This window comes from Mobula hypostoma, chromosome 23, assembly GCF_963921235.1.
Source record: "Mobula hypostoma chromosome 23, sMobHyp1.1, whole genome shotgun sequence".
In the NCBI taxonomy this organism is placed as follows: Eukaryota; Metazoa; Chordata; class Chondrichthyes; order Myliobatiformes; family Myliobatidae; genus Mobula; species Mobula hypostoma.
This window is the reverse complement of record NC_086119.1, coordinates 47,336,555-47,362,216: the sequence shown is the minus strand read 5'-3', so window position 1 is coordinate 47,362,216 and position 25,662 is coordinate 47,336,555. Positions and strand designations below refer to the sequence as shown.

At 43.2% G+C, this 25,662-nt stretch overlaps 1 protein-coding gene across 1 annotated transcript in view; it reads right to left on the bottom strand.

Annotated features, from left to right (window-relative positions):
* Positions 1 to 25,662, bottom strand: part of mmp28 (matrix metallopeptidase 28) — a 105,674-nt gene that overhangs the window by 31,198 nt on the left and 48,814 nt on the right. Inside the window, exon 3 of the mRNA XM_063031449.1 lies at positions 21,484 to 21,671. Within this exon, the coding sequence (XP_062887519.1) occupies positions 21,484 to 21,671 (188 nt within the window). The remainder of the gene's footprint in view (positions 1 to 21,483; positions 21,672 to 25,662) is intronic.

Below are 25,662 nucleotides of genomic sequence, written 5' to 3'. Positions count from 1 at the left end.
CTTTTGCTGTTTGCTTGATTTGTTTTTATTTCACGCTGGTGTGTGTGTGTGGGGGAGGGTAGTGTTGATGCTTTTCTTTGAATGAATTCCATGGTTTTCTTTGTTTTATGGCTGTCTGTGGGAAGACAAATCTCAGATAATAAGTGTACTTTGAATGTTGAATTTTTTACATAAATTAGGAGGAAAAAAGTAGTCACAAAATGCCCTTAGTAGGTAAGAATAAGTAACACTTGAAGACATTAGGATAAATTAAAGATCTTGAGCTGAGATTAGCCGTGATCTTACTGAATGGTGGAGCAGGCTCAACAGGCTAGATGGCCCACTCCTGCTCCCACTTCTTTAGTTCTTATGCTCTTCTTCTATATTCATTTCAGGAACAAGAGTAGCTAGGAAAAGAGTGGGCCCCTTAAGGATCAAAGTGGTAGCTTATATCTGGAGTCAGAAAATGTGGGTGAGGTACTAAATATATACTTTTCATCTGTATTCACTGATGTAAATGATCATCTTTGATTTTATTGAATGACGGAGGGGCTTCTATATCTGAATTTTCTACGTTCATAATTTAATGCAATGCATTTACGGCTCAAGATGCTGTCTCCCTCACACAGCGAACTTCACACTGAATATATTTGCACTAAGTTCCTCCTTGCTTAAATGAAGACAATTTGGAAATCTTAGATGGGCTCATTTCAGGAATTAGAAAACTATTAACACTTTGATTTTAGAGTAACATTCCAATTGACAGTGGCCGATCCGAAATGATATCGTATTTGTAAGTAGGATGCCGTGCACAATCCTGATTTGATGGAGGCAGACGTGAGAAGCACGGAGGAACATCTGAAGAAACTCCTGAAATGCCCACTTCGCTGCCGCTGCTACTGTGCGATCGAGAATCTCTAGAGGGGAAGGCCCCAAATCCTCAGCTTTGCCTGTTGCCGGGGCCGGGGTCAAAGTGCTCGGCAGAGATGGTGCTCGGTGCTCAGTGTCGGAGGGCTGGTCGGAGGCTCGAAGTTTTCGGATGGACTCAAGAGTCTGCTGTGGTCGGGTGCTTCCAGGGTGCTGCATCGGCAAGTTTCCAGCGCTGGAAGCTCATGGCAGGGAGGGTTTTGCTTCCTTTTCCATCTGCGTGAGATGATGGGACTTTTGAGAGACTTTGAGACTTTTTTTTACCGTGCCCATGGTCTGTTCTTATCAAGTTACGGTATTGCTTTGCACTATTGTAACTATATGCTATAATTATGTGGTCTTTGTCAGTTTTTCAGTCTTGTTTGTCTTGTGTTTCTGTGATCATTCTGGAGGAACATTGTATCATTTCTTAATGCATGCATTACTAAATGACAATAAAAGAGGACTGTGTGTCCTCATAATCTAAAAAAAAATTACACAATTTGACAGTCATGAAGAAAGGAAGGTGCTAGATGTCTTGGAATGCAAAAAAGCTGGGTAAGTCCTCAGGGCAAAAGATGTGATTTATCCCAGAATGCTACAGAAAGAAGGGAGGAGATTGCTGGGGTCCTGACAGAGATCTTTTATATTATCATTAGACACAGGAGAATTATCAGGAAACTGGAGAATAAATAATAGTGTTCTTTAATTTAAGAGCAGCAGGGATAAGCCAGGTAACTACAAGTTGATGAGCCTTATGTCACTGGTAAGGAAATAACTGGAGAAAATTCTAAGGGACAGGATTTATGTACATTTGGAAAGGCTTTGTATGTGAAAATCTTGTCTCACTGATTGAGCTGAAGGCAGGTTGGTAGACATTGCACATGTTAGGGTGTATTCTAGCGATGCAAGAACACAAGAAATAGGAGCAAGAGTAGGCCATCTGGTCTGTTAAGCCTGCTCCACCACTCAATAAGATCATGGCTGATCTGGCTATGGACTCATCTCCACCTACCTGCTTTTACCCCGTAACCCTTAATTCCCCTACAATGCAAAAATCTATCCAACCTTGTCTTAAATATATTTACTGAGGTAGCCTCCACTGCTTCATTGAGCAGAGAACTCCACAGATTCACCACTCTCTGGGAAAAGTAGTTCCTCCTCATCTCCGTCCTAAATCAACTCCCCCCGAATCTTGAGGCTATGTGCTCTAGTTCTAGTCTCACCTACCAGTGGAAACAAATTTCCTGCCTCTATCTTATCTATCCCTTTCATAATTTTATATGTTTCCATAAGATCTCCTCTCATTCTTTTGAATTCCAGCGAGCACAGTCCCAGACAACTCAATCTCTCCTCATAGTCTAACTCGCTCCTCTATGGAATCAACCTGGTGAACCTCCTCTGCAGCAGCTCTAAAGCCAGTATATCCTCCTTCAAGTAAGGAGATCCGAACTGCAGGCAGTACTCCAGGTGCAGCCTCACCAGTACTCTGTACAGTTGCAGCATACCCTCCCTGCTCTTAAATTCAATCCCTCTAGCAATGAATGCCAACATTCCATTTGCCTTCCTGAGAGCCTGCTGCACCTGCAAACCAACCTTTTGTGATTCATGCACAAGCACTCCCAAGTCCCTCTGCATCGCAGCATGCTGCAATTTTTTACCATTTAAATAATAATCTGCCCGTTCATTTTTCCTTCCAAAGTGGATGACCTCTCATTTACCAACATTGTACTCCATTTTCCCACTCATCTTATCTATATCTCCACATCTTCTGCACAATTTGCTTTTCCATTCAATTTAGTATCATTAGCAAACTTAGATACACTACACTTGGTCTCCTCTTCCAGATCATTAATGTATATCATGAACAGTTGCAAAATGGAATATAGCAAATGTTAATTTCAACAACAAACAGTCTTCAGAGCTGAATATGGATTGTAGGTTGAATTTAAAATGCAGGTCAGAACAATGGTCTTCCTGGAGCTGCATTTTGTGGATAATTGCAGAGCAGGAAACACCCAATTGATCTAAGATATCTGCATATGCATCAATGCAATAAACATCCCATTGATCTGAGATGTCTGCATATGCATGAGTGCAGTTCAGAGACAGCAGTGATTAACACTCACTTTGGCTACATTGATGTGAAGATCTAGATATCTGAAAATTATATGTAACTAAAAGAAAGCATTCTGAATGCATTGTATCTATAGAAATTCACCTGTTGTTATCTTTGTCTTCTATATATAAAATATGGTGTAATATTGGGTCAGAGAGGGTTGCATCTTAATAGGTGGGGGACCAACATTCTGGCAGCACTGCAACACGAGTGTGTTTAAACTAAGTAGTGGGGGGGGAGGGGATGAACTGGAAATATAAGGATGGAGTAAAAGGGCAAGTGAGAATAAGAAAAGTTAAGAAAGACAACAGAATCAACGGAGCAGAAAGCTCAAGAAGGGATCATACAGTATGGCCAAGTGAAATAGGAATTGAAATGAAAGGTGAGGGGAGTAATGAATTAAAAGTATTATAGATGAATGCACGAAGTATAAGAAATAAAGTAGATAAGATTGAGGCACAGTTGGAAATTGGTAAGTATGATGTTGTGGGAATAACAGGGACATGGCTTCAAGTGGACAAGGCCTGGGAAATGAATATTCAAGTGTACACATCCTATCGAAAGGACAGGCTGATGGGTAGAGGGGGTGGGGTGGCTCTGTTGGTGAGGAATGATATTCAGTCCCTTGCAGGGGGGGGGCATAGAATCAGGAGACGTAGAGTCAGTATGGATAGAACTGAGAAATTCTAAGGGTAGAAAGACCTTAATGGGAGTTATCTACAAGCCCCCAAACAGTAGTCTGGATGTAGGGTGTAAGTTGAATCAAGAGATAATGCTACAGTTGTTATGGGGGATTTCAACATGCAGGTAGACTAGAAGAATCAGGTTGGTACTGGACCCCAAGAAAGGGAGTTTGTACAGCTTGTACTGGAGCCTACCAGAGAGAAGGGAATTCTAGATTTAGTGTTATGCAATGAACCGGATTTGATCAGGGACCTCGAGGTAAAGGAGCCATTAGAAGGTAGTGACCATAATAAGTTTTAATCTACAAATTGAGAGGAAATGAGAAAGGATCTAAAAAGCGTGGATTGGGACAGGTTGTTCTCTGGCAAAGATGTGATTGGTAGGTGGGAAGCCTTCAAAGGGGAAATTTTGAGAGTGCAGAGTTTGTATGTTCCTGTCAGGATTAAAGGCAAATTGAATAGGAATAAGGAACCTTGGTTCTCAAAGGATATTGCAACTCTGATAAAGAAGAAGAGGGAGTTGTATGAAATGTATAGGAAACAGGGGGTAAATCAGGTGCTTGAGGAGTATAATACGTGCAAGAAAATACTTAAGAAAGAAATCAGGAGGGCAAAAAGAAGACATGAGGTTCCCTTGGCAGTCAAAGTGAAGGATAATCCAAAGAGCTTTTACAAGTATATTAAGAGCAAAAGGATTGTAAGGGATAAATTTGGTCCTCTTGAAGATCAGAGTGGTCGGCTTTGTGCGGAACCAAAGGAAATGGGGGAGATCTTAAATAGGTTTTTTGCGTCTGTATTTACTAAGGAAGCTGGCATGAAATCTATGGAATTGAGGGAATCAAGTAGTGAGACCATGGAAACTGTACAGATTGAAAAGGAGGAGGTGCTTGCTGTCTTCAGCAAAATTAAAGTGGATAAATCCCCGGGACCTGACAGGGTGTTCCCTCGGACCTTGAAGGAGACTAGTGTTGAAATTGCGGGGGCCCTGGCAGAAATATTTAAAATGTCGCTGTCTACAGGTGAAGTGCCGGAGGATTGGAGAGTGGCTCATGTTGTTCCGTTGTTTAAAAAAGGATCGAAAAGTAATCCAGGAAATTATAGGCTGGTGAGTTTAACGTCAGTAGTAGGTAAGTTATTGGATGGAGTATGAAGAGACAGAATCTACAAGCATTTGGATAGACAGGGGCTTATTAGGGAGAGTCAACATGGCTTTGTGCATGGTAGGTCATGTTTGACCAATCTGTTGGAGTTTTTCGAGGAGGTTACCAGGAAAGTGGATGAAGGGAAGGCAGTGGATATTGTCTACATGGACTTCAGTAAGGCCTTTGACAAGGTCCCGCATGGGAGGTTAGTTAGGAAAATTCAGTCGCTAGGTATACATGGAGAGGTGGTAAATTGGATTAGACATTGGCTCGATGGAAGAAGCCAGAGAGCGGTGGTAGAGAATTGCTTCTCTGAGTGGAGGCCTGTGAATAGTGGTGTGCCACAGGGATCAGTGCTGGGTCCATTGTTATTTGTCATCTATATCAATGATCTGGATGATAATGTGGTAAATTGGATCAGCAAGTTTGCTGATGATACAAAGATTGGAGGTGTAGTAGACAGTGAGGAAGGTTTTCAGAGCCTGCAGAGGGACTTGGACCAGCTGGAAAAATGGGCTGAAAAATGGCACATGGAGTTTAATACTGACAAGTGTGAGGTATTGCACGTTGGAAGGACAAACCAACGTAGAACATACAGGGTTAATGGTAAGGCACTGAGGAGTGCAATGGAACAGAGGGATCTGGGAATACAGATACAAAATTCCCTAAAAGTGTCGTCACAGGTAGTTAGGGTCGTAAAGAGAGCTTTTGGTACATTGGCCTTTATTAATCGAAGTATTGAGTATAAGAGCTGGAATGTTATGATGAGGTTGTATAAGGCATTGGTGAGGCCGAATCTGGAGTATTGTGTTCAGTTTTGGTCACTAAATTACAGGAAGGATATAAATAAGGTTGAAAGAGTGCAGAGAAGGTCTACAAAGATGTTGCCGGGTCTTGAGAAACTCAGTTACAGAGAAAGGTTGAATAGGTTAGGATTTTATTCCCTGGAGCGTAGAAGAATGAGGGGAGATTTGATAGAGGTATATAAAATTATGATGGGTATAGATAGAGTGAATGCAAGCAGGCTTTTTCCACTGAGGCAAGGGGAGAAAAAAACCAAAGGACATGGGTTAAGGGTGAGGGGGGAAAAGTTTAAAGGGAACATTAGGGGGGGCTTCTTCACACAGAGAGTGGTGGGAGTATGGAATGAGCTGCCAGACGAGGTGATAAATGCAGGTTCTTTTTTAACATTTAAGAATAAATTGGACAGATACATGGATGGGAGGTGTATGGAGGGATATGGTCTGTGTGCAGGTCAGTGGGACTAGGCAGAAAATGGTTTGGCACAGCCAAGAAGGGCCAAAGGGCCTGTTTCTGGTGCTGTAGTTTCTATGGTTCTATGGTTCTATGGAGAAGGGAAAAATGGAAGTGTCAGTATTACATACTTACTTTATACTTTATTGTCGCCAAACAATTGATACTAGAACGTACAATCATCACAGCGATATTTGATTCTGTGCTTCCCACTCCTTGGATTACAAATATTAAATATTAAAAATATTAAAAAGTTAAAATTAGTAAATATTAAAAATATAAATTATAAATCATAAATAGAAAATAGAAAAATGGGCAGTAAGGTAGTGCAAAAAAAACTGAGAGGCAGGTCCGATATTTGGAGGGTACGGCCCAGATCTGGGTCAGGATCCGTTCAGCAGTCTGGAAAGAAGCTGTTCCCAAATCTGGCCGTACGAGTCTTCAAGCTCCTGAGCCTTCTCCCGGAGGGAAGAGGGACGAAAAGTGTGTTGGCTGGGTGGGTCATGTCCTTGATTATCCTGGCAGCTCTGCTCCAACAGCGTGCAGTGTAAAGTGAGTCCAAGGACAGAAGATTGGTTTGTGTGATGTGCTGCGCCACGTTCACGATCTTCTGCAGCTTCTCTCGGTCTTGGACAGGACAACTTCCATACCAGGTTGTGATGCACCCTAGAAGAATGCTTTCTATGGTGCATCTATAAAAATTAGTGAGGGTTTTAGGGGACAGGCCAAATTTCTTTAGTTGTCCAAGGAAGTAAAGGCGCTGGTGGGCCTTCTTGGCAGTGCACTGTGCTTGGTTGGACCAAGTCAGCTCATTTGTGATATTGACCCCAAGGAAATTAAAGCTTTTGACCTGTTCCACTTGCGCACCACCGATGTCAATTGGGTCATGCAGTCCACTACTCCTTCTGAAGTCAACAACCAATTCCTTTGTCTTGCTGACGTTGAGGGATAGGTTATTGTCTTCGCACCATGCCACCAGGTTCTTAATTTCCTGTCTGCACTCAAACTCATCATTACCCGAGATACAGCCTACAATTGTGGTGTCATCAGCAAACTTATATATTAAGTTTGATGGAAACTTGGCTACACAATTATGGATGTACAGTGAGTACAGCAGGGGGCTGAGTACTCAGCCTTCTGGGGCACCGGTGCTCAGAGTGATTGTAGAGGAGAGCTTGTCCCCTATTTTTACAGCCTGGGTCCTGTCTGTGAGGAAGTTGAAGATCCAGCTGCAGATCTGAGTGCCAAGGCCCAGATTCCGGAGCTTAGGAATCAGTTTACTTGGAATGATGGTATTAAAGGCAGAGCTGTAGTCAATGAAAAAGAGCCTTACGTATGTGTCTTTATTCTCCAGGTGTTCTAAGGAGGAACATAGGGCCAGAGAGATGGCATCTGCTTTGACCTGTTGCTCCGGTAGGTGAATTGCAAAGCGTCAAGGTTGACCGGTAGGCTGTGGTTGATGTGTGCCATAACCAATCTCTCGAAGCACTTCATAGCAATTGATGTCAGAGCCACAGGTCGATAGTCATTCAGGCATGCCACCTTGCTCTTCTTCGGCACTGGGATTATCGTTGCCTTCTTAAAACATGAGGGGATCTTAGACTGAAGCAAGGAGCAGTTGAAGATGTCAGCAAACACTCCAGCTAGCTCGCTTGCACAGGCCCGGAGAACCTGTCCTGGGACGCCATCTGGGCCCGTCGCCTTCCTTGGATTTATCTTCAGGAAGGCCCTTCTAACGTCCTCCTCGGTGATGATGAATCTCGATGCCACCAGGTCTGGTTCATCCCGAGGGAGCGAGACGCTCCTCTTTTGTTTGAATCTTGCGTAGAATACGTTAAGTTTGTCAGGAAGAGAAGCGCCACATTTATTGATATTCCCAGCCTTCTCTTTGCGCCCAGTGATCTCATTTAGACACTGCCATGGTCTACTGGCATCCCTTTGGTTAGCCTGGGCTTGCAACTTGGCTCAATATTGCCTCTTGGCGCCCTTAATGGCTTTCCGGAGTTCACCTCTGGATTCCGTGTAGCGACTGGTATCCCCGGACCTAAAAGCCGCAGCTCTAGCCTTTAAAAGGGACTTGACCTCATAATTCATCCAAGTTTTTCTGGTTAGAGAATACCTGGATCGTCTTACAGTTGAACAAAGGGAACTATGGTGCTACGAGGGAGGAGCTGGCCAAAGTTCAACGGAACAATACCCTAGCAGGGATGACAGTGGAACAACAATGGCGGGTATTTCTGGGAATAATGCAGAAGGTGCAGGATCAGTTCATTCCAAAGAGGAAGAAAGATCCTAAGGGGAATAAGGGGAGGCCGTGGCTGACAAGGGAAGTAAAGGACAGTATAAAGATAAAAGAGAAGAAGTATAACATAGCAAAGATGAGTGGGAAGCCAGAGGATTGGAAAACTTTTAAAGAACAACAGAAGATAACTAAAAAGGTAATACGTGGAGAAAAAAATGAGGTACGAAGGTAAACTAGCCAAAAATATAAAGGAGGATAGTAAAAGCTTCTTTAGGTATGTGAAAAGGAAAAACAATAGATAAGACCAAAATTGGGCCCTTGAAGACAGAAAAGGGTGAATTTATTATGGAGAACAAGGAAATGGCAGACAAGTTGAACGGGTACTTTGGATCTGTCTTCACTAGGGAAGACACAATCTCCCAGATATAATAGTGGCCAAAGGACCTAGGGTAATGGATGAACTGAAGGAAATTTGTATTACGCAGGAAATGGTGTTGGATAGACTGTTGGGTCTGAAGGCTGATAAGTCCCCAGGACCTGATGTTCTGCATCCCAGGGTACTTAAAGGAGGTGGCTTTAGAAATCGTGGACACATTGGTAATCATTTTCCAATGTTTTATAGATTCAGGATCAGTTCCTGTGGATTGGAGGATGGCTAATGTTGTCCCACTTTTCAAGAAAGGAGGGAGAGAGAAAACAGGGAATTATAGACCAGTTAGCCTGACGTCAGTGGTGGGAAAGATGCTGGAGTCAATTATAAAAGATGAAATTACGACACATTTGGATGGCAGTAACAGGATAGGTCTGAGTCAGCATGGATTTATGAAGGGGAAATCATGCTTGACTAATCTTCTGGAATTTTTTGAGGATGTAACTATGAAAATGGACAAGGGAGAGCCAGTGGATGTAGTGTACCTGGACTTTCAGAAAGCCTTTGATAGTCCCACATAGCAGATTAGTGGACAAAATTAGGGCACATGGTATTGGGGGCAGAGCACTGACATGGATTGAAAATTGGCTGGCTGACAGGAAACAAAGAGTAGCGATTAACGGGTCTCTTTCGGAATGGCAGGCGGTGACCAGTGGGGTACAGCAGGGTTCAGTGTTGGGACCGCAGCTGTTTACAATATACATTAATGATTTAGATGAAGGGATTAAAAGTAACATTAGCAAATTTGCAGATGACACAAAGCTGGGTGGCAGTGTGAAATGTGAGGAGAATGTTATGAGAATGCAGGGTGACTTGGACAGGCTGGGTGAGTGGGCGGATGCATGGCAGATGCAGTTTAATGTGGATAAATGTGAGGTTATCCACTTTGGTGGTAAGAACAGGAAGGCAGATTATTATCTAAATGGAGTCAAGTTAGGAAAAGGGGAAGTACAACAAGGTCTAGGTGTTCTTGTACTTCAGTCACTGAAAGCAAGCATGCAGGCACAGCAGGCAGTGAAGAAAGCTAATGGCATGCTGGCCTTCATAACAAGGGGAATTGAGTATAGGAGCAAAGAGGTCCTTCTGCAGCTGTACAGGGCCCTGGTGAGACCACATCTGGAGTATTGTGTGCAGTTTTGGTCTCCAAATTTGAGGAAGGATATTCCTGCTATTGAGGGAGTGCAATGTAGGTTCACAAGGTTAATTCCCGGGATGGCGGGACTGTCATATGTTGAAAGATTAGAGCGACTGGGCTTGTATACTCTGGAATTTAGAAGGATGAAAGGGGATCTGATTGAAACATATAAGATTATTAAGGGATTGGACACGCTGGAGGCAGGAAACATGTTCCCGATGTTGGGGGAGTCCAGAACCAGAGGCCACAGTTTAGGAATTAGGGGTAGGCCATTTAGAATGGAGTTGAGGAAAAACTTTTTCACCCAGAGAGTGGTGGATATGTGGAATGCTCTGCCCCAGAAGGCAGTGGAGGCCAAGTCTCTGGATGTTTTCAAGAAAGAGATGGATAGAGCTCTTAAAGATAGCGGGATCAAAGGTTATGGGGATAAGCCAGGAATTGGATACTGATTGTGGATGATCAGCCATGATCACAGTGAATGGTGGTGCTGGCTCAAAGGGCCAAATGGCCTACTCCTGCACCTATTGTCTATTGTCTATTGAGATCCTCCATCCAGAGTGACTCTAAAGACTGTCAGCTTGTGTGTGCTGAATAATTAAAGACTTGTACTACCAGTATCGTGTCTCTCTAGTGGCTTTCGTTGACAGTCACATGGATTTCGATAAGGTATTTGACAAGACCCCACATGGTTGGTTGGTCCAGAAGATTGAAGCACAAGGGATCTGAGGTGAGCTGTTTAACTGGATCCAAAATCGGCTAGGTAATAGGAGGCATAGGGGAGTAGTGAAGGATGTTCTTCTGACTACAAATCTGTGCCTAGTGGTGTAGCACAGGGATCAGTATTGGAACCTTGGCTGTTTAAAAAATATATATTAACAACTTAGATGTGACTGTCAGTCTGTGAATTATATAAAAATTGATGACGTTGTTGATAGTGAGGAAGGTTGTCTAGAATATTAATCAGATAGAAAATAGGGTGAGGCAGTGACAGATGGAACTTTAATCCCAACAAGAGAGAGATGATGCATCTTGTGAAGTCAAATAGGGGTAGGAGATATACAGTAAATGGTAGGGCACTAAGGAATGCTGATGAACAGAGAGACCTCAGAGCCCATGTATATTGTTCCCTGAAAACACAGGTCAATACAGTGGTGAAGACTTGTTTGTCTTCATAGGAGAGGGCATAGAATATAAGAGTTGAGAGATTATTTGGCAACTTTACAGAACTTTAGTTAGGCCACACCTGGAATATTGTGTGCAGTTTTAGACTGTGATTGTGTTGGGCGGAGTGCAAAGGAGATTCACAATTGTTTCCTGAGTTGGAGGATTTTAGTTATGAGGAGAGATTAAATGGGCCAGGCTTGGTTTCCCTGGAGTGAAGGAAGCTGAGAGGTGACATAATGCCATAAGACAAAGGAGCAGAATTATGCCATTCCACCTATCAAGTTTGCTCCACCATTCCACCATGGCTGGTTTATTATCCCACTGCCATTTTGTGAAGGAGAGTTCCAAAGATTCTAAGAGGAAAAAAAAACACCTCCTCTTTTACCTTTAGTGGACGAGAGTTGATTTTTAAACAGTGATTCTAGCTCTAGATTCTCCCACAAGGGGAAACATCCCCTCCACAGTCACCCTGACATGACTCCTCAGCAGTGTGCATGGTTCTATCACTTGATGTGGTATGATTTACAATGCTACAAACCACGGACTGGTTGCTCACATTGCTTGTGTTCCTGGGCAGTGAGCAGGCTTGAAGAGAACACATAAAAGGACAAAACTCTACTTTGACATTTTTTTTCCAGGCTGGGGTATGACAACAGCACGTAAAAGTCTTTTTGTTGTATTTCAATGAAACAATAAACCAATTAGCAATTATAAAATGGTAGTGTAGTGCTTAGCACAACACTTTACAGTACCAGTGACCTGGGTTCAATTCCTGCCGCTGCCTGTAAGGAATTTGTTTGTTCTACCCATGACCACATGGGTTTTGTCCAAGTGCTCCGGATTCCTCCCACAGTCCAAAGATGTATCGATTGTAGGTTAATTGATCATTATAAATTGCTCCATGATTAGGCTGGCATTAAATCGGGGATCGTGCTCGACACCAGCCCCCTAGACCTGAGTCGACGTAGTAGTAGTAGTAGCAGCAGCTCGAAGGGCCTTTAGGGCCTATTCCACACTGTATCTTAATAAGTAAATCAATATTTAAAACCAATCTTGCTGGCGCATATACCTCCACCAGCAACCAGCATACCCCTGATCCCCATACCCTGCTGATAATTTCCTTGTCTGGGGCGTTCAACAAATGATGTTGTGTAAGCTGAGACCCATGAAGTCTTGGGGTAAAACCAAACCAACAACTTTCCTTGCTCAGTTTGTCGCAGTTCTGCAGGTGCACAGAGTGAGTGAATGGAAAGACTGATGAGGTCAGGAAAAACCATCATTTTAAATTACTTGTCTTTACAACTCGAAAAGAATCCACTGGATGCCCCAGTGGACATCAAAAGCTGCTATCACAAAAGTCATATTTTCGTTCTTTATTTCTAAAAACTAAAGCAAAACTAAAAGTGATCAGTCCCCAGCCTTCGATTGTGAGATTTGCACAGCAAGAATGTTGAGGCAAATGTTAACATCTCCCATTTCCTCGGGGCTAGGAAATGAGCTGCTTACACAAAGATTCCTGTGCTGCATCTAATCACTGACCACAAACATCCTTTCCAAAATTTCCCAGGGATGCTTGGTCACCTAGATTCCTGACAGTAATTCCCAAAGCTCCAGAATTAATCAGCTTTGACGTTTTTTTTTAACAGCGCAGTTTTCGTCACTTACAAGAGTCTAATCTCTCCCTTGGGCCTGTCAGCTGCTGAAGCAGACTCCACCAGTCTGCGAACTAGATGACAGAGAGGTTGAAAATGCGCGTTCTACAGGCTTAGCTCCACTGCTCTGAACCAACTTGGGGCTCTAGAGAAATGCAGGAAGACAGGAAGGAGATAGAAAGTCTTGATGAAAGCATAGATATAGTTAATCATTTTCCACTCTCTTAGCAACAAAAATGTACTTTCAAACTGAGCAAAGAACAAGCTGCTGGACGAACTCAGCAGGTCAGGCAGCATCTGTGGAGGAAAATGGACTGTCAGTATTTCGGGTTGAAACCCTTCATCTGGACTGCTCCACTATCTTACCTTCCAGCACCAGACTCTTTGAGTTCACGTGTAAGAACAGCAGGGCTCAGATTATCCCACACACTACAGACTTGAGTGCTGAAACAGCACATTTATTTTCAAGAAAAAATATTAATATTCCTATACATTTTAATTTACTTTTCTTACATGTTACACACTATTATAATGAGTTTCCCAGTGAACTGGGTAGTATCCAGAGAAACAGGACTCAGTTGAAGGTAAGCACATAAATGGAGCCACGGTGAGCTGAGTGAAAGGGTGACAACTGGATGCACACTCCCTCACTTCTCTCTTTCAAAGTAAATGTAAAATTTGGACATAATATGATGAGGTCATCAGTTAATCTTGTCTTACACAGTCAGTTCTCTAGCTGCCTCCAGAATAGGTTCTTCTGAGAAATTATCCTGAAAACACTCCATGAACTGCTCAGTTACACTTCCTCTGCCCAGCATTTATTTAGTCCATATGTAAATTAAAATAGCCATCATTATTGCTCTATCTCCCTGACAAGCTCTCACAATGTCGTTCTAAAAAATTTTCCCTACCACTTCCACTGGTGACTTATTATCTTCACCCAAATCACTCTTACGTGCCTGTTTCATTAACTTATTCTTCTCCATTACTCTTAATAAACATTAATGAACATATTTGAGGCCTCAGCTAATAAAGAAAAGTACTAACATTGGTTTATTACTGTCACGTGTAGAGAGATACAGTGAAAAGCTTTTGTTTTCCGTGTTCCATTCACACAAATTATGCCATTCAGAATTACATCCAGGTGGTAAAAAGAAAACAGAACCCACTGTTTTTCTTTGAGAAGAGGAACTAAAAACTAGGGGGCATAGCTGTAAGGTGAAAGGCAAAAGATTTAAAAAGGACCTAATGGACAATGTCTCCACACAGCATATAGGGAACAAGCTGCCGGGGAACTGGTTGAGGCAGGTATGAATACAACGTACAAAAAACATATTTGTTAAGTATACTGACAGGAGGGCTTAGGTTAGATATATGGTCCAAACACAAGCAAACGGGACTAGCTCAGTGGTTTATTCATGCTTTCCATGCTTTATTTCTATATGACTCTAACATAGTGCTGCAGTTACAGAGAAAGAACAGTGCAAGTAGACAAATTGTTTTTTATTCACTCTACTGACCCGTCCTACTGCTTCTAAGGATCTGTGAGTGTACACTTAAAGTTCCCTGATTTCCTTCACATCGATCAACATCTTGCTTTTGATTGTCTACTCTTGTTTTGCCAAACCTACCAAAATACGTTCCCTCACACTTCTCTGGATTAAATTCTATTTGCTTCTTTTCCATCCAACTGACCAGACCAACAGCTCTCCTCATGACTCTCAACCACACGATCAAGATTTGTATTATTTGCAAACTTTTTCATCACACCCCCTAAAAATGGCGCTAAATCATTCAATATATCACAAACAGCGAGGTGACTGAGTACCGAGTTCTATTGAATCTCAATGGAAACATTTTCCAACCACAAAAACACTTGGCAATCATCATCCTTTGCTTTCTGCCATTGCATCAATTTTGGATCTGATTTGTCACTCTGTTTTGAAGGCTATAAGATCCAATTTTTTTGTCCAGCCTGTCACATGATACTTCGTAAAAAAAAAAGCCTTGTTATGATTAATAGTCTTCAACAAACTCACTGCCATCATCAACTATAGTTGCTGTCTCTTCAAAGATTGAGTAAATTGGAAATAATTCAGAAAATGTGCGGCTTGGGTGGTCGATGGTTGAGTTGAGTTCTTCTCCAATCTTGGCAATTTACTTGCAAGCATTTTGTCACCATATGAGGAGACATCACCAGTGTGCCATTGATTGTCTCCTCATACAGCGATGAAACGTTTGCAAGTAAATTGCCAGGATCAGAGAACAACTCAACCAAAACATTCAGTTAGTTCATAATGATTCATGATGTTCCCTAAACAAATCCAATCCAACTGTCCCCGGGCTGTTAGTTATTTTCCAAAAAAGAGGTTTATGGTGTGCTTTCAGATAGATTCCAGTAATTTGCCCACTTACAAAGCTAAACTTATTTATATATTTATTTTTACTTAATTATTCATTATTACTGTTTTGTTTTTTTTTTCTTTATTTGCATTTGCACTATTTGTAGTCTTTTGCACATTGCTTGTTTGTCCATCTTTGCTGAAGGCAGTTTTTCAGTGATTCCACCGTGTCTCTTTGTATTTACTGTGAATGCCCACAAGTAAAAAATCACAGGTTAGTATATGGTGATATAAAACTACTGTGAATTTTGAAACAAACTGGCATGTCATAAATTGGATTTTTCCCCTCCTCCATGTTGATGTCTTCCAGTCCTCAGGCACCACATCTTTAGCCAGTAAAATTCCTGCCAGAGCCTCTACAGCAGCGGTCCCCAACCACCGGGCCACAAAGCATGTGCTACTGGGCGGCGAGGAAACAATATGAGTCAGCTGCACCTTTTCTCATTCCCTGTCACACAGTGTTGAACTTGAACTGTTCAAGTTGCTAACTGTCCCGTATTTGCCAGGACATCCCGTATACTGGGCTAAATTGGTTTGTCCCATACGGGACTGCCCTTGTCCCGTATTTCCCCCGCTAAGGTAGAGCATTCCTATGAAACCTTTCGAGCCGAAATAGTGTAAAACGAAGAAGCAATTACCATTAACTTATATGGGAAAAATTTTTGAGCGTTCTCAGACCCAAAAAATAACCTGCCAAATAACACATAAGACCTAAAATAACACTAACATATAGTAAAAGCAGGAATGATACGATAAATACACAGCCTATATAAATTAGAAATAATGTATGTACATTGTAGTCGGGAAGATTAAGCCGAAACCGACTTGTGGGGAAAAAAATCGGCACGTACGCTCATGCGCACGTCACGCATGTGCACACAGGTGCCCGTGCAAGGCTTCATGGTCATGATAGTCTTCTATTGGTAAACACAAGTGTCCTGTATTTGACTGCTACTTTTGTCCCTTATTTGGGAGTGAGAAAGTTGGCAACCCTAACTGTAAAAGACATGTTGAGGTGAGTTTAACCCTACTTGAACACCCCCCCCCCCCGGTCGGCTGGTCTGCAAGAATATTGTCAATATTAAACTGGTCCGCGGTGCAAAAAAGGTTGGGGACCCCTGCTCTACAGCTTCCTTGTTGGCTTCTTTGAGCACCCTGGATAAATCTTACCTGAGCCGTCCACTTTCAATGATACCACCCACTTGATGACTAGGACTGCCCCCTATCACACAAGTTGGTCCTAATGACAATACCTGCACCATCCTCCTCTCCTCCTCTTCTGGGTATCAGATACTAAATATTCAATGAGAACTTCCTCACATTCTCCACTTCCACAGCAGATTGCCTCCTTGACCTCTAACAAGCCTTAGCAGTAATTATCCTCTTGCTCTTCATGAACTCATTTAAGCAGCTTAAATTTTCTGCTGCCAACAGCCAGGATCTCCAGGTGGCTAACCACTTTAATTCCACTTTCCACACTGGACTGTGCCCACAACGTCATCCATTGCCACAAAGAGACCAGATGCGGGTTGGAGGAGCAACAGCTCATATTGTGCCTTGGTGGTGTCCAACCTGACAGCATGAATATTGATTTCTTTAACTTTTGGTAACACTCCCCTTAGTTTCCCCCCCCCCATCACTTTGTTTTCCATTATCCCTGTGGTCCCATTACCTCTCTTCTTTCCCCTCTCCTGCTCTCCCAACCTGCCCATCACCTTCACCTGGCTTCCCATTTCCTTTCTTTTGTTCAATGGTCTCCTATCCTCTCCTATCAGATTCCTTCTTCTTCAAGCCCTTTGCCTCCCCCACCTATCACCTCACAGCTTCTTGCATGATTCCCTCTGCCCTCCTGATCATCCCCACTCACCTGGACACATCTATCACCAGCTAGCTTGTACTATGCCCCCATCTCCCGTCTTCATATTCTGGCTTCGGTCCTCTTCCTTTCCAGTCCTGATAACGAGTCTCGGCCAAGGCATTAACTGCTCATTTCCCTCCATAGATGCTGCCTTGCCAACCTGCAGAGCTGCTGTAGCATTTTGTATGTATTGTTCCAGATTTCCAGTGTCTCAACTCTTTCAAGTTTTAAATTTTCTTTGATTTTATCATTCTTACATGCTGTCTATTTTCCTAACCCTTTTCCAACTTCACCTCACACCTTCTATACGTCTCCACTGCATTCAGCTCTTGCTTCCTCTCAAGTTTCCCTTTGTGCTTTATCCTACTTGCTATTATGTTTGCTTTCTACAAAGAAAATTGCAGTTCAAATCTGGCTGTGGGGTTATTATGAGGACATGAAAATGGCTTTACAAATGCAAGTGCTTTAGTTTTAAAGGAGAGGGGAAAAAAAGAATCCCAGGCAGGAAGTTAAATGACATGGGAATTAACAGAAAGTAACACTGAACAATGTTCTACCATGGGGTGAACATATGCGATAATTTATTTGCAATGTAGGAGTGATATCAGACCCATTCAGCATGCCAAGAATGACTAGCATGTAAAAATGACTGACTGCTTGGCGCTATGAGGATAAGAAATTCCATGTCATTCTAAATTAGTTTTTGTACAGACTCTGCATTCTTTTGGTGATTAATTCCCAAAACGTACCGGGGGCACACATGCCCAACTTTCATCACCAAACACCTCCACTGCAGCGAGAGCAAACAGTCCTGACAGAAGCATAAGTGAAAACACATTGCAAAAGCCTGCGTCTTTTCTTCCCCTTCTCCAGTGTTGGGAATCAGACCTTCCCTGCTTACACTCATCTGTTTCCTGACTGGCAACGATAAACACGAGACTTTGACTCAAATCTGCAGTGAAGGAAAGACAGGATCGGGCAGTACCACCATGTTGGATGAGAGACATTTAATCAGAGCCCTTCTCTCCTCTCAGTGGATGAACTGGCAAGAGCATTCCAAGGTGGCACGGTAGCACAATGGTTAGCTTAACGCTTTACAGTACAGGTGACCCGGGTTCCATTCCCACTGCTGCCTGTAAGGAGTTTGTACGCTCTCCCTATGGCAGCGTGGGTTTCCTCTGGATGCTCTGGTTTCCTCCCACAATCCAAAGACGTAGCACTTGGCAGATTTATCGGTCATTGTAAATTGTCCCATAATTAGGCTGGGATAAAATCGGGGCAGCGTCGCTCAAACGGCTGGAAAGACCTATTCTATGCTCATCTCAATAAATCAATCAGTAGGTAGAGATAGATAGATAAACAAATAGAAATGAAATAATCAAGTCTTAGTCTTCAACCAAGACCATCAAATAGATTGTCTGGCACAACAAACAAAAGTCTGTTTGGAGGCACAAGATAATGCAGATGACAAAATCTGGAGTAACAATCAAAATGCTTGAGGAATTCAGTGGGTCAGGTAGCATCTGTGGAGGGAAATGGACATTTGATGTTTCGGGAGTCCAGGTGAAGTGTCTCAACCCAAAACATCAACTGCCCATTTCCGTCCACAGATGCTACCTGACCCAAACTCTTGTATCTCCAAACAGATTATCAGGTTATTTATCTCATTTCTGTTTGCTGCCATATTTCCCCATGAGAAGATTCTGAAAAAACGTCTTGGCTTGTACAAGAGTGAAATACCCTAACTTCCCCATTGGGAGGAAACTGCCTACATGATTGTACCCCAACTTCGTTTGATTTCTTTAACGTTTCAATCTAATCTCATCAGTCTCTTGCCAGATAGAGTCAATTCAAATTATACACAGAGAAAGACCCAGAGAACTTCACGTCAGAGTGGTTACTTTCAGAGTGCAATCGCTGTTACGTAACTAGGCATGGACATCAACTCACACAAAGGAAAAAGCCACTAGCAGCAAATGGTATAACTGATCGGCACTGTTGGTAGTGAAATGTTTGTTAGCTATGATACTCTCTCCTTTTCCTTGAATTGTCCTTCAGAACTTTTTACATCAGCCTGAAAAAACAGATACCTTTTCTTTCCCCTCAGAACATCCCCAACACTGGTAATTCAGCACTTTATCAAATTAATAGTACTGATAATTAGTAAATTTTTTCTCAAGCTCTGGAATGGAGCTTAAATCTATGACTTTAAGACACAGGGGGTATAAATTGAATTTAGTTATCAACATAAAGAATGAACTGAGATCGGTAACATAACACAGAAACTGTGGTTATATCCCAAGATGAAGCAAGGACTAGGAGTAGTGGCTGGAATGCTGTGCAGATAAGAGCTCGAGATACTTCCATTCTGTAAATTGTTTTCGCTCTAACTCAAACTTCTTGGTACTAAACTATTTGGATTTAGGTACAATTTCAGGTGAGGAGTGCAAAAAAATGCCTGAAGGAAGAGGATCCAAACCCCAGCATGGAACACAGCTTTATCCACAAGTACTGACACATCAGGAAGCCTTCAGGCTAGAGCAGGTGTGGACAGCATGTTGCAGCTGGATTGACAGTGGGGAACCATCTCACGTATAACAACATTACATTTTTCTGCACACACCGAAAGACTACAAATATTCAGGTATGAACAGGCACATTGGCATACAAACTCTCAGAAAGTTTCTTCAGAAGAAAACAGCCCTGCTAACTAAAAGTGGTCCCAAGTTTAGAATCCTGCAGGACTGGCAGACACCTAGTTGAGTCTTTCTCACATCTCTGAGGTCTAGTAGGACATTTGTTGGAAAGGTCTACACTGATCAGTGTCAGGCTTGGTGTTGTCAGTGACATGTCCAGGTAATTTCATTCTGCTCAGTATGTACATACAGAAGAAGTATTGTGACGATGACAATGGAATTAAGGCTTGTTCTGAGAAAACTTTGCTCTCCCTTATGTGCAGTTTTGTTTATTGCATTGCATAAGTTATGAATGATTTGTTAATTTAAATTTATATCATTTATATTTGTCACATTCATACTTGCTGCTGCAAGAAAAGCTTGATTTACAATGCATTAAACCCTGGGTATGTAAGATCATGATAATAATATTGAACTTGAAACTGCTTTGTTCATTCATTAATAATCGAGTTGCCTGGTGTAATCTATAAAATGAATTCACCTCTTCCTTCTAAATTCAGTGGCCCTCAGTTTAGTTCCATATCAGCTCTCCAGGTCATATTTTCTATTGATTCTCCATCGTTTTCACAAGAAGTGAGTGAAAGGATTTGGAGGCAGTGGAGCAGTGAAGACTTTTTCCACAGGTCCATGTTGAGTGACAGATTAAGGTGTGAATGGCTGCAGCATGTTAAGGAAAAGCAACAAAGCTTGGCAAATAAAGTGTTAATATCACCACTGCTTCTCCTGAAACCAGTGCTCAGCTAGCTCTCTGATTGAAACTAAATCTCTGTAGCACTTGCAAAGCAAACCAAGAGCAGGGAGTGTTGACAGTTGTTCTAGATTACGCTTGATAAGAGTGTAGCTGCCTTAGTTGTGTGGACAACGCAAACAACAGGAATTCTGCAGATGCTGGAAATTCAAGCAACATACATCAAAGTTGCTGGTGAACGCAGCAGGCCAAGCAGCATCTATAGGAAGAGGCGCAGTCAATGTTTTCGTCTCGGCCTGAAACGTCGACTGCGCCTCTTCCTATAGATGCTGCTTGGCCTGCTGCGTTCACCAGCAACTTTGATGTATGTTAGTTGTGTGGAGTGTATTTTGAAACATGGAGTTGCTGACAACTGCTGTCCAATGTAACCTGGGGGCTAAGCACTGGGAGGGATGCAGCAAGCAACAGTACTCCATGAAGACTGAGACTTCCTGCTGTAGGTGCTTGCGATGTTACAACTGTTGTTCATGAAGGACCCAGAAATAACATGTGAGATTTAAATAGACAGGAAGATTTTAATTGCCACATTTCTGCAATTCTGGTTTGCTTCATTTTAAGTAAGAGACAGTTTAAGCTGCAGATGTCTGTGTTAGAAATACCAGCAACATTGCTGATTTTCTTCTCACTTCCATCCCATCCTTGTCCCAATACCCTGTCTCTTTCCTTCCCTCCATTCCCTTTTGCTCTTCCCTCCTACCCTCCTCCTGCCCTCTTACCCCTCTCCCCTCCCTTCCCTCTCACCTTTCCCTCTTCCCCGCTGCCTGCCCTCTCACCCTGCCCTTCTCCCCCTCTCTATTCCCTACCCACCCTGGTTCACACAAAACTGGCTTGGTTCCACACACCACTGATTAGCCATGATTTCAGGGTGTGACTGACTTTGAGCCGCGCCTTTATTAGAGAATGAAGTACGGCTAAAGCAAAGGATACAGAAACACTAGTTTTTTGGCCTTAGCTCCTTGTTTGTCTCCACTTAATCAGTGGAGAGAGAAAAACGGCCAACATTCCACAGATCTGTGACCCTCCACTAGAATTATTTAAAGATGCCTGAGCGGGGATCGGGAGGCACTGTTTACCTTGCTGTGAGTAACGCTTTGTCCGCCTGGGTTTGCCAGCTTGGCCAAGGAACAGGTCCCTCACTCGACCCTCCCAGCTCTCGTGGCTGCCGATATCCTTCACTCCACAGCGCGGCATGGACATCAATTGGACTGTCTGCTCATCCAGGACACCGCTGACCGGCAGGTTGGAAATCCACTGGAACTCCCTGCAGAGAAATCATGGAGGAGAGGAACGGTGATAACATGGATCCCAGCGGGGCACAGCAAGAATGAACACAAAAGGAGGAACCAGATGGTCTTATAAAATGGTGGGGGAGGAAAGGTCAGAGAGGTCAAGTGGTCCACTTCTGAACTATGTGGGAAGTGAAGGAAAGAGAGGATGATAGGACTAAACACTTGCATCAAATTTATTCATAGTGTGACGAGAATACACATAGATGTTAGCTGTCCTGTGAGATCAGCAGTTGGTCTGCCACCTGTCCTCAGGGGAAGGAGAGATAAGGAACAATGAAGCACTCATCTGGAGATGTGTAATGAAGGGACGGGAGAGAGAGCTGTCTGGAGCGGCTCCCCCTTTGAACCCTGAACTGTTTGAAGTGATGGACAGGCGATACCCCAGCAGGGGGATAAAAAGGGACAGGTTCGCTAAGGCAGGACACACACACAACACCCGAGGTAACGAGACCCTGGAAGCGGTGCGCCTCTCACGAGTCGGTGGGAAGTATCGGACCTTAAACGCACAGGGTGGAAAGGTACGATCAGCAGGAACCCGGTGTGTGTCCGCCCTTGCTTGGGTGCCGGGTTCACTGCAGAGGATCGACCGCATCTGGAGGAGGGGTCACAGTCAGTGACCTCAGGTGACATCACAAGGGACTCGCCCGAAAGCTGCTTATGAGCAATATCACCGGTCTGTGAGTGGAACCCGTTTCTGAATGATCAGTCGTTCTCTCTCTCCCTCCCCCCACATTGTCCATCGCCATGGCAACGATTACTGCAAACTGAACTATTAAATCGAACTGGACTTTTGTGTCACTTTGAAATTGGTCATTTACCCCTAGACAACGATAGAGCTTACATAGAAACATAGAAACATAGAAAATAGGTGCAGGAGTAGGCCATTCGGCCCTTCGAGCCTGCACCGCCATTTATTATGATCATGGCTGATCATCCAACTCAGAACCCAGCCTTCCCTCCATACCCCCTGACCCCTGTAGCCACAAGGGCCATATCTAACTTCCTTTTAAACATAGCTAATGAACTGGCCTCAACAGTTTGCTGTGGCAGAGAATTCCACAGATTCACCACTCTCTGTGTGAAGAAGTTTTTCCTAACCTCGGTCCTAAAAGGCTTCCCCTCTATCCTCAAACTGTGACCCCTCGTTCTAGACCTCCCCAACATCGGGAACAATCTTCCCGCATCTAGCCTGTCCAATCCCTTTAGGATCTTATACGTTTCAATCAGATCCCCCCTCAATCTTCTAAATTCCAACGAGTACAAGCCCAGTTCATCCAGTCTTTCTTCATATGAAAGACCTGCCATCCCAGGAATCAATCTGGTGAACCTTCTTTGTACTCCCTCTATGGCAAAGATGTCTTTCCTCAGATTAGGGGACCAAAACTGCACACAATACTCCAGGTGTGGTCTCACCAAGGCCTTGTACAACTGCAGTAGTACCTCCCTGCTCCTGTACTCGAATCCTCTCGCTATAAATGCCAGCATACCGTTCGCCTTTTTCACCGCCTGCTGTACCTGCATGCCCACTTTCAATGACTGGTGTATAATGACACCCAGGTCTCGTTGCACCTCCCCTTTTCCTAATCGGCCACCATTCAGATAATAATCTTTTTTCCTATTTTTGCCACCAAAGTGGATAACTTCACATTTATCCACATTAAATTGCATCTGCCATGAGTTTGCCCACTCACCCAACCTATCCAAGTCACCCTGCATCCTCTTAGCATCCTCCTCACTGCTAACACTGCCACCCAGCTTCGTGTCATCCGCAAACTTGGAGATGCTGCATTTAATTCCCTCATCCAAGTCATTAATATATATTGTAAACAACTGGGGTCCCAGCACTGAGCCTTGCGGTACCCCACTAGTCACCGCCTGCCATTCTGAAAAGGTCCCGTTTATTCCCACTCTTTGCTTCCTGTCTGCTAACCAATTCTCCACCCACACCAATACCTTACCCCCAATACCGTGTGCTTTAAGTTTGCACACTAATCTCCTATGTGGGACCTTGTCAAAAGCCTTTTGAAAATCCAAATATACCACATCCACTGGTTCTCCCCTATCCACTCTACTAGTTACATCCTCAAAAAATTCTATGAGATTCGTCAGACATGATTTTCCTTTCACAAATCCATGCTGACTTTGTCCGATCATTTCACCGCTTTCCAAACGTGCTGTTATCACATCCTTGATAACTGACTCCAGCAGTTTCCCCACCACCGACGTTAGGCTAACCGGCCTATAATTCCCCGGTTTCTCTCTCCCTCCTTTTTTAAAAAGTGGGGTTACATTAGCCACCCTCCAATCCTCAGGAACTAGTCCAGAATCTAACGACTTTTGAAAAATTATCACTAATGCATCCACTATTTCTTGGGCCACTTCCTTAAGCTTGATTGATGCTGTTATCTTAATTCTGTGCACATGTGTGTTTATCATTGCTGAACTGTTGCATTTATTATCCTTTCGATTACTGTGTTGCTTGTTTCTTTAATAAAACTTTCTTAGTTCTAGTAATCCAGACTCCAACTGAGTGATCCATTTCTGCTGGTTTGGCAACCCAGTTACGGGGTACGTAACAATAGTCACAGTACTAAAAATTTAATTTAAAGGGCATTTTGATAGTGTTGCAGTGCAAGGGAGATTAGCACAAATCTCTCTCACTCCAGAAAAGATGGATTAATTTGTGTTGGGTTGGGTCAAGTTAACTGAGTGTGAGTTGCCCGGCATTAATATTCCATCATACGGGTGTCTCAAGCTGCTATGTGCAATGGGAACTGGCCTGGAATGAGGAAATCTATTCAAAGATCTTCCACCCTTGAACTCCCCCAATTACAGAGAGTGGCAAATTCTGAGGTTGGGAGTTGGAAACCCAACTGGGTTGAAAGGGAAGTGAAACTGAGGCTACGTCCACATTAGACCGGATCATTTTAAAAACGTCGGTTTCAAGTAAAAACGACAGGTGTCCACACCAAGCGTTTTTCAAAATATCTCCGTCCACATTAGACGGATATTTGGGCGAATCTCCTCCTACTGGGCATGCGCAGGACACAGAAAACAAGCGAAGAGGAAACGGTATACTTGGTGCATGTTTGTCCAGTTACAGACTAGAAAAACTTCGAAGGAATTGCTATTGGCTCTCGCGCAGGGGGACTTAAAACTCAAAAACACCAAATACTGGAGCATATGGAGGCATCCGCCAGGGAGTTCACGGACAGTATGACCCGGCTGACGACGAACATTGAAAAACTGACTAACTCTGTTGCATTAATAAAGCACCTTGTTAAATGTATAAAACATGTCTGCATCAGTGTTATCTTGTATTTCCATACAACATTACATTAGGCTGTTACACATCTATTGTCAGAGAAGTACTTGCATAAATAGGTAAACCACCTTCATACAAGCAAGGACAGAAAACAAGGCAAAGTGAGTATACTTATTTATTCAGTAAGCTATGGGTCAAAGTATTGGTGAGTACATTTCTAACTCTTCTGGCTTCAGTCTCTTTGCCGTCTGTTCTGAAATTGTTAGGTTATGTGGGGGGTTGCGTTCAAGAAAACAGCGAAATGCCGCGCTGCGGCCATCTGTTCCGGCACGTCATGACAGCGGTTTTAAATAGTCATAAAAGCTCACTTTACAATTTAACTCTCACGCCGTTCACACCGACTGCACATTATAACAGCAGTCCGGCAGTGCTTGCGTAGTACCAAGCAGAAGCAGAAAAAGCATTGTTGTTGTGGTGTTGTCATGACAGTGTTTTTAAATCTCTCCATTTACCCTGTCCACACTACAACACGCAACAATCGTTTTCAAATTTACACACTTTGGAGAGTGTATTAGAAAAGCTCCATTTTCGGGAGATGAAAACGCCATTTCAATGTGGATGGAGGGTCACAACAAAGAGAAAAAGCTCTGTTTTCAAAATTATCCGGCGTAGCGTGGACGTAGCCTGAGGATAGATCC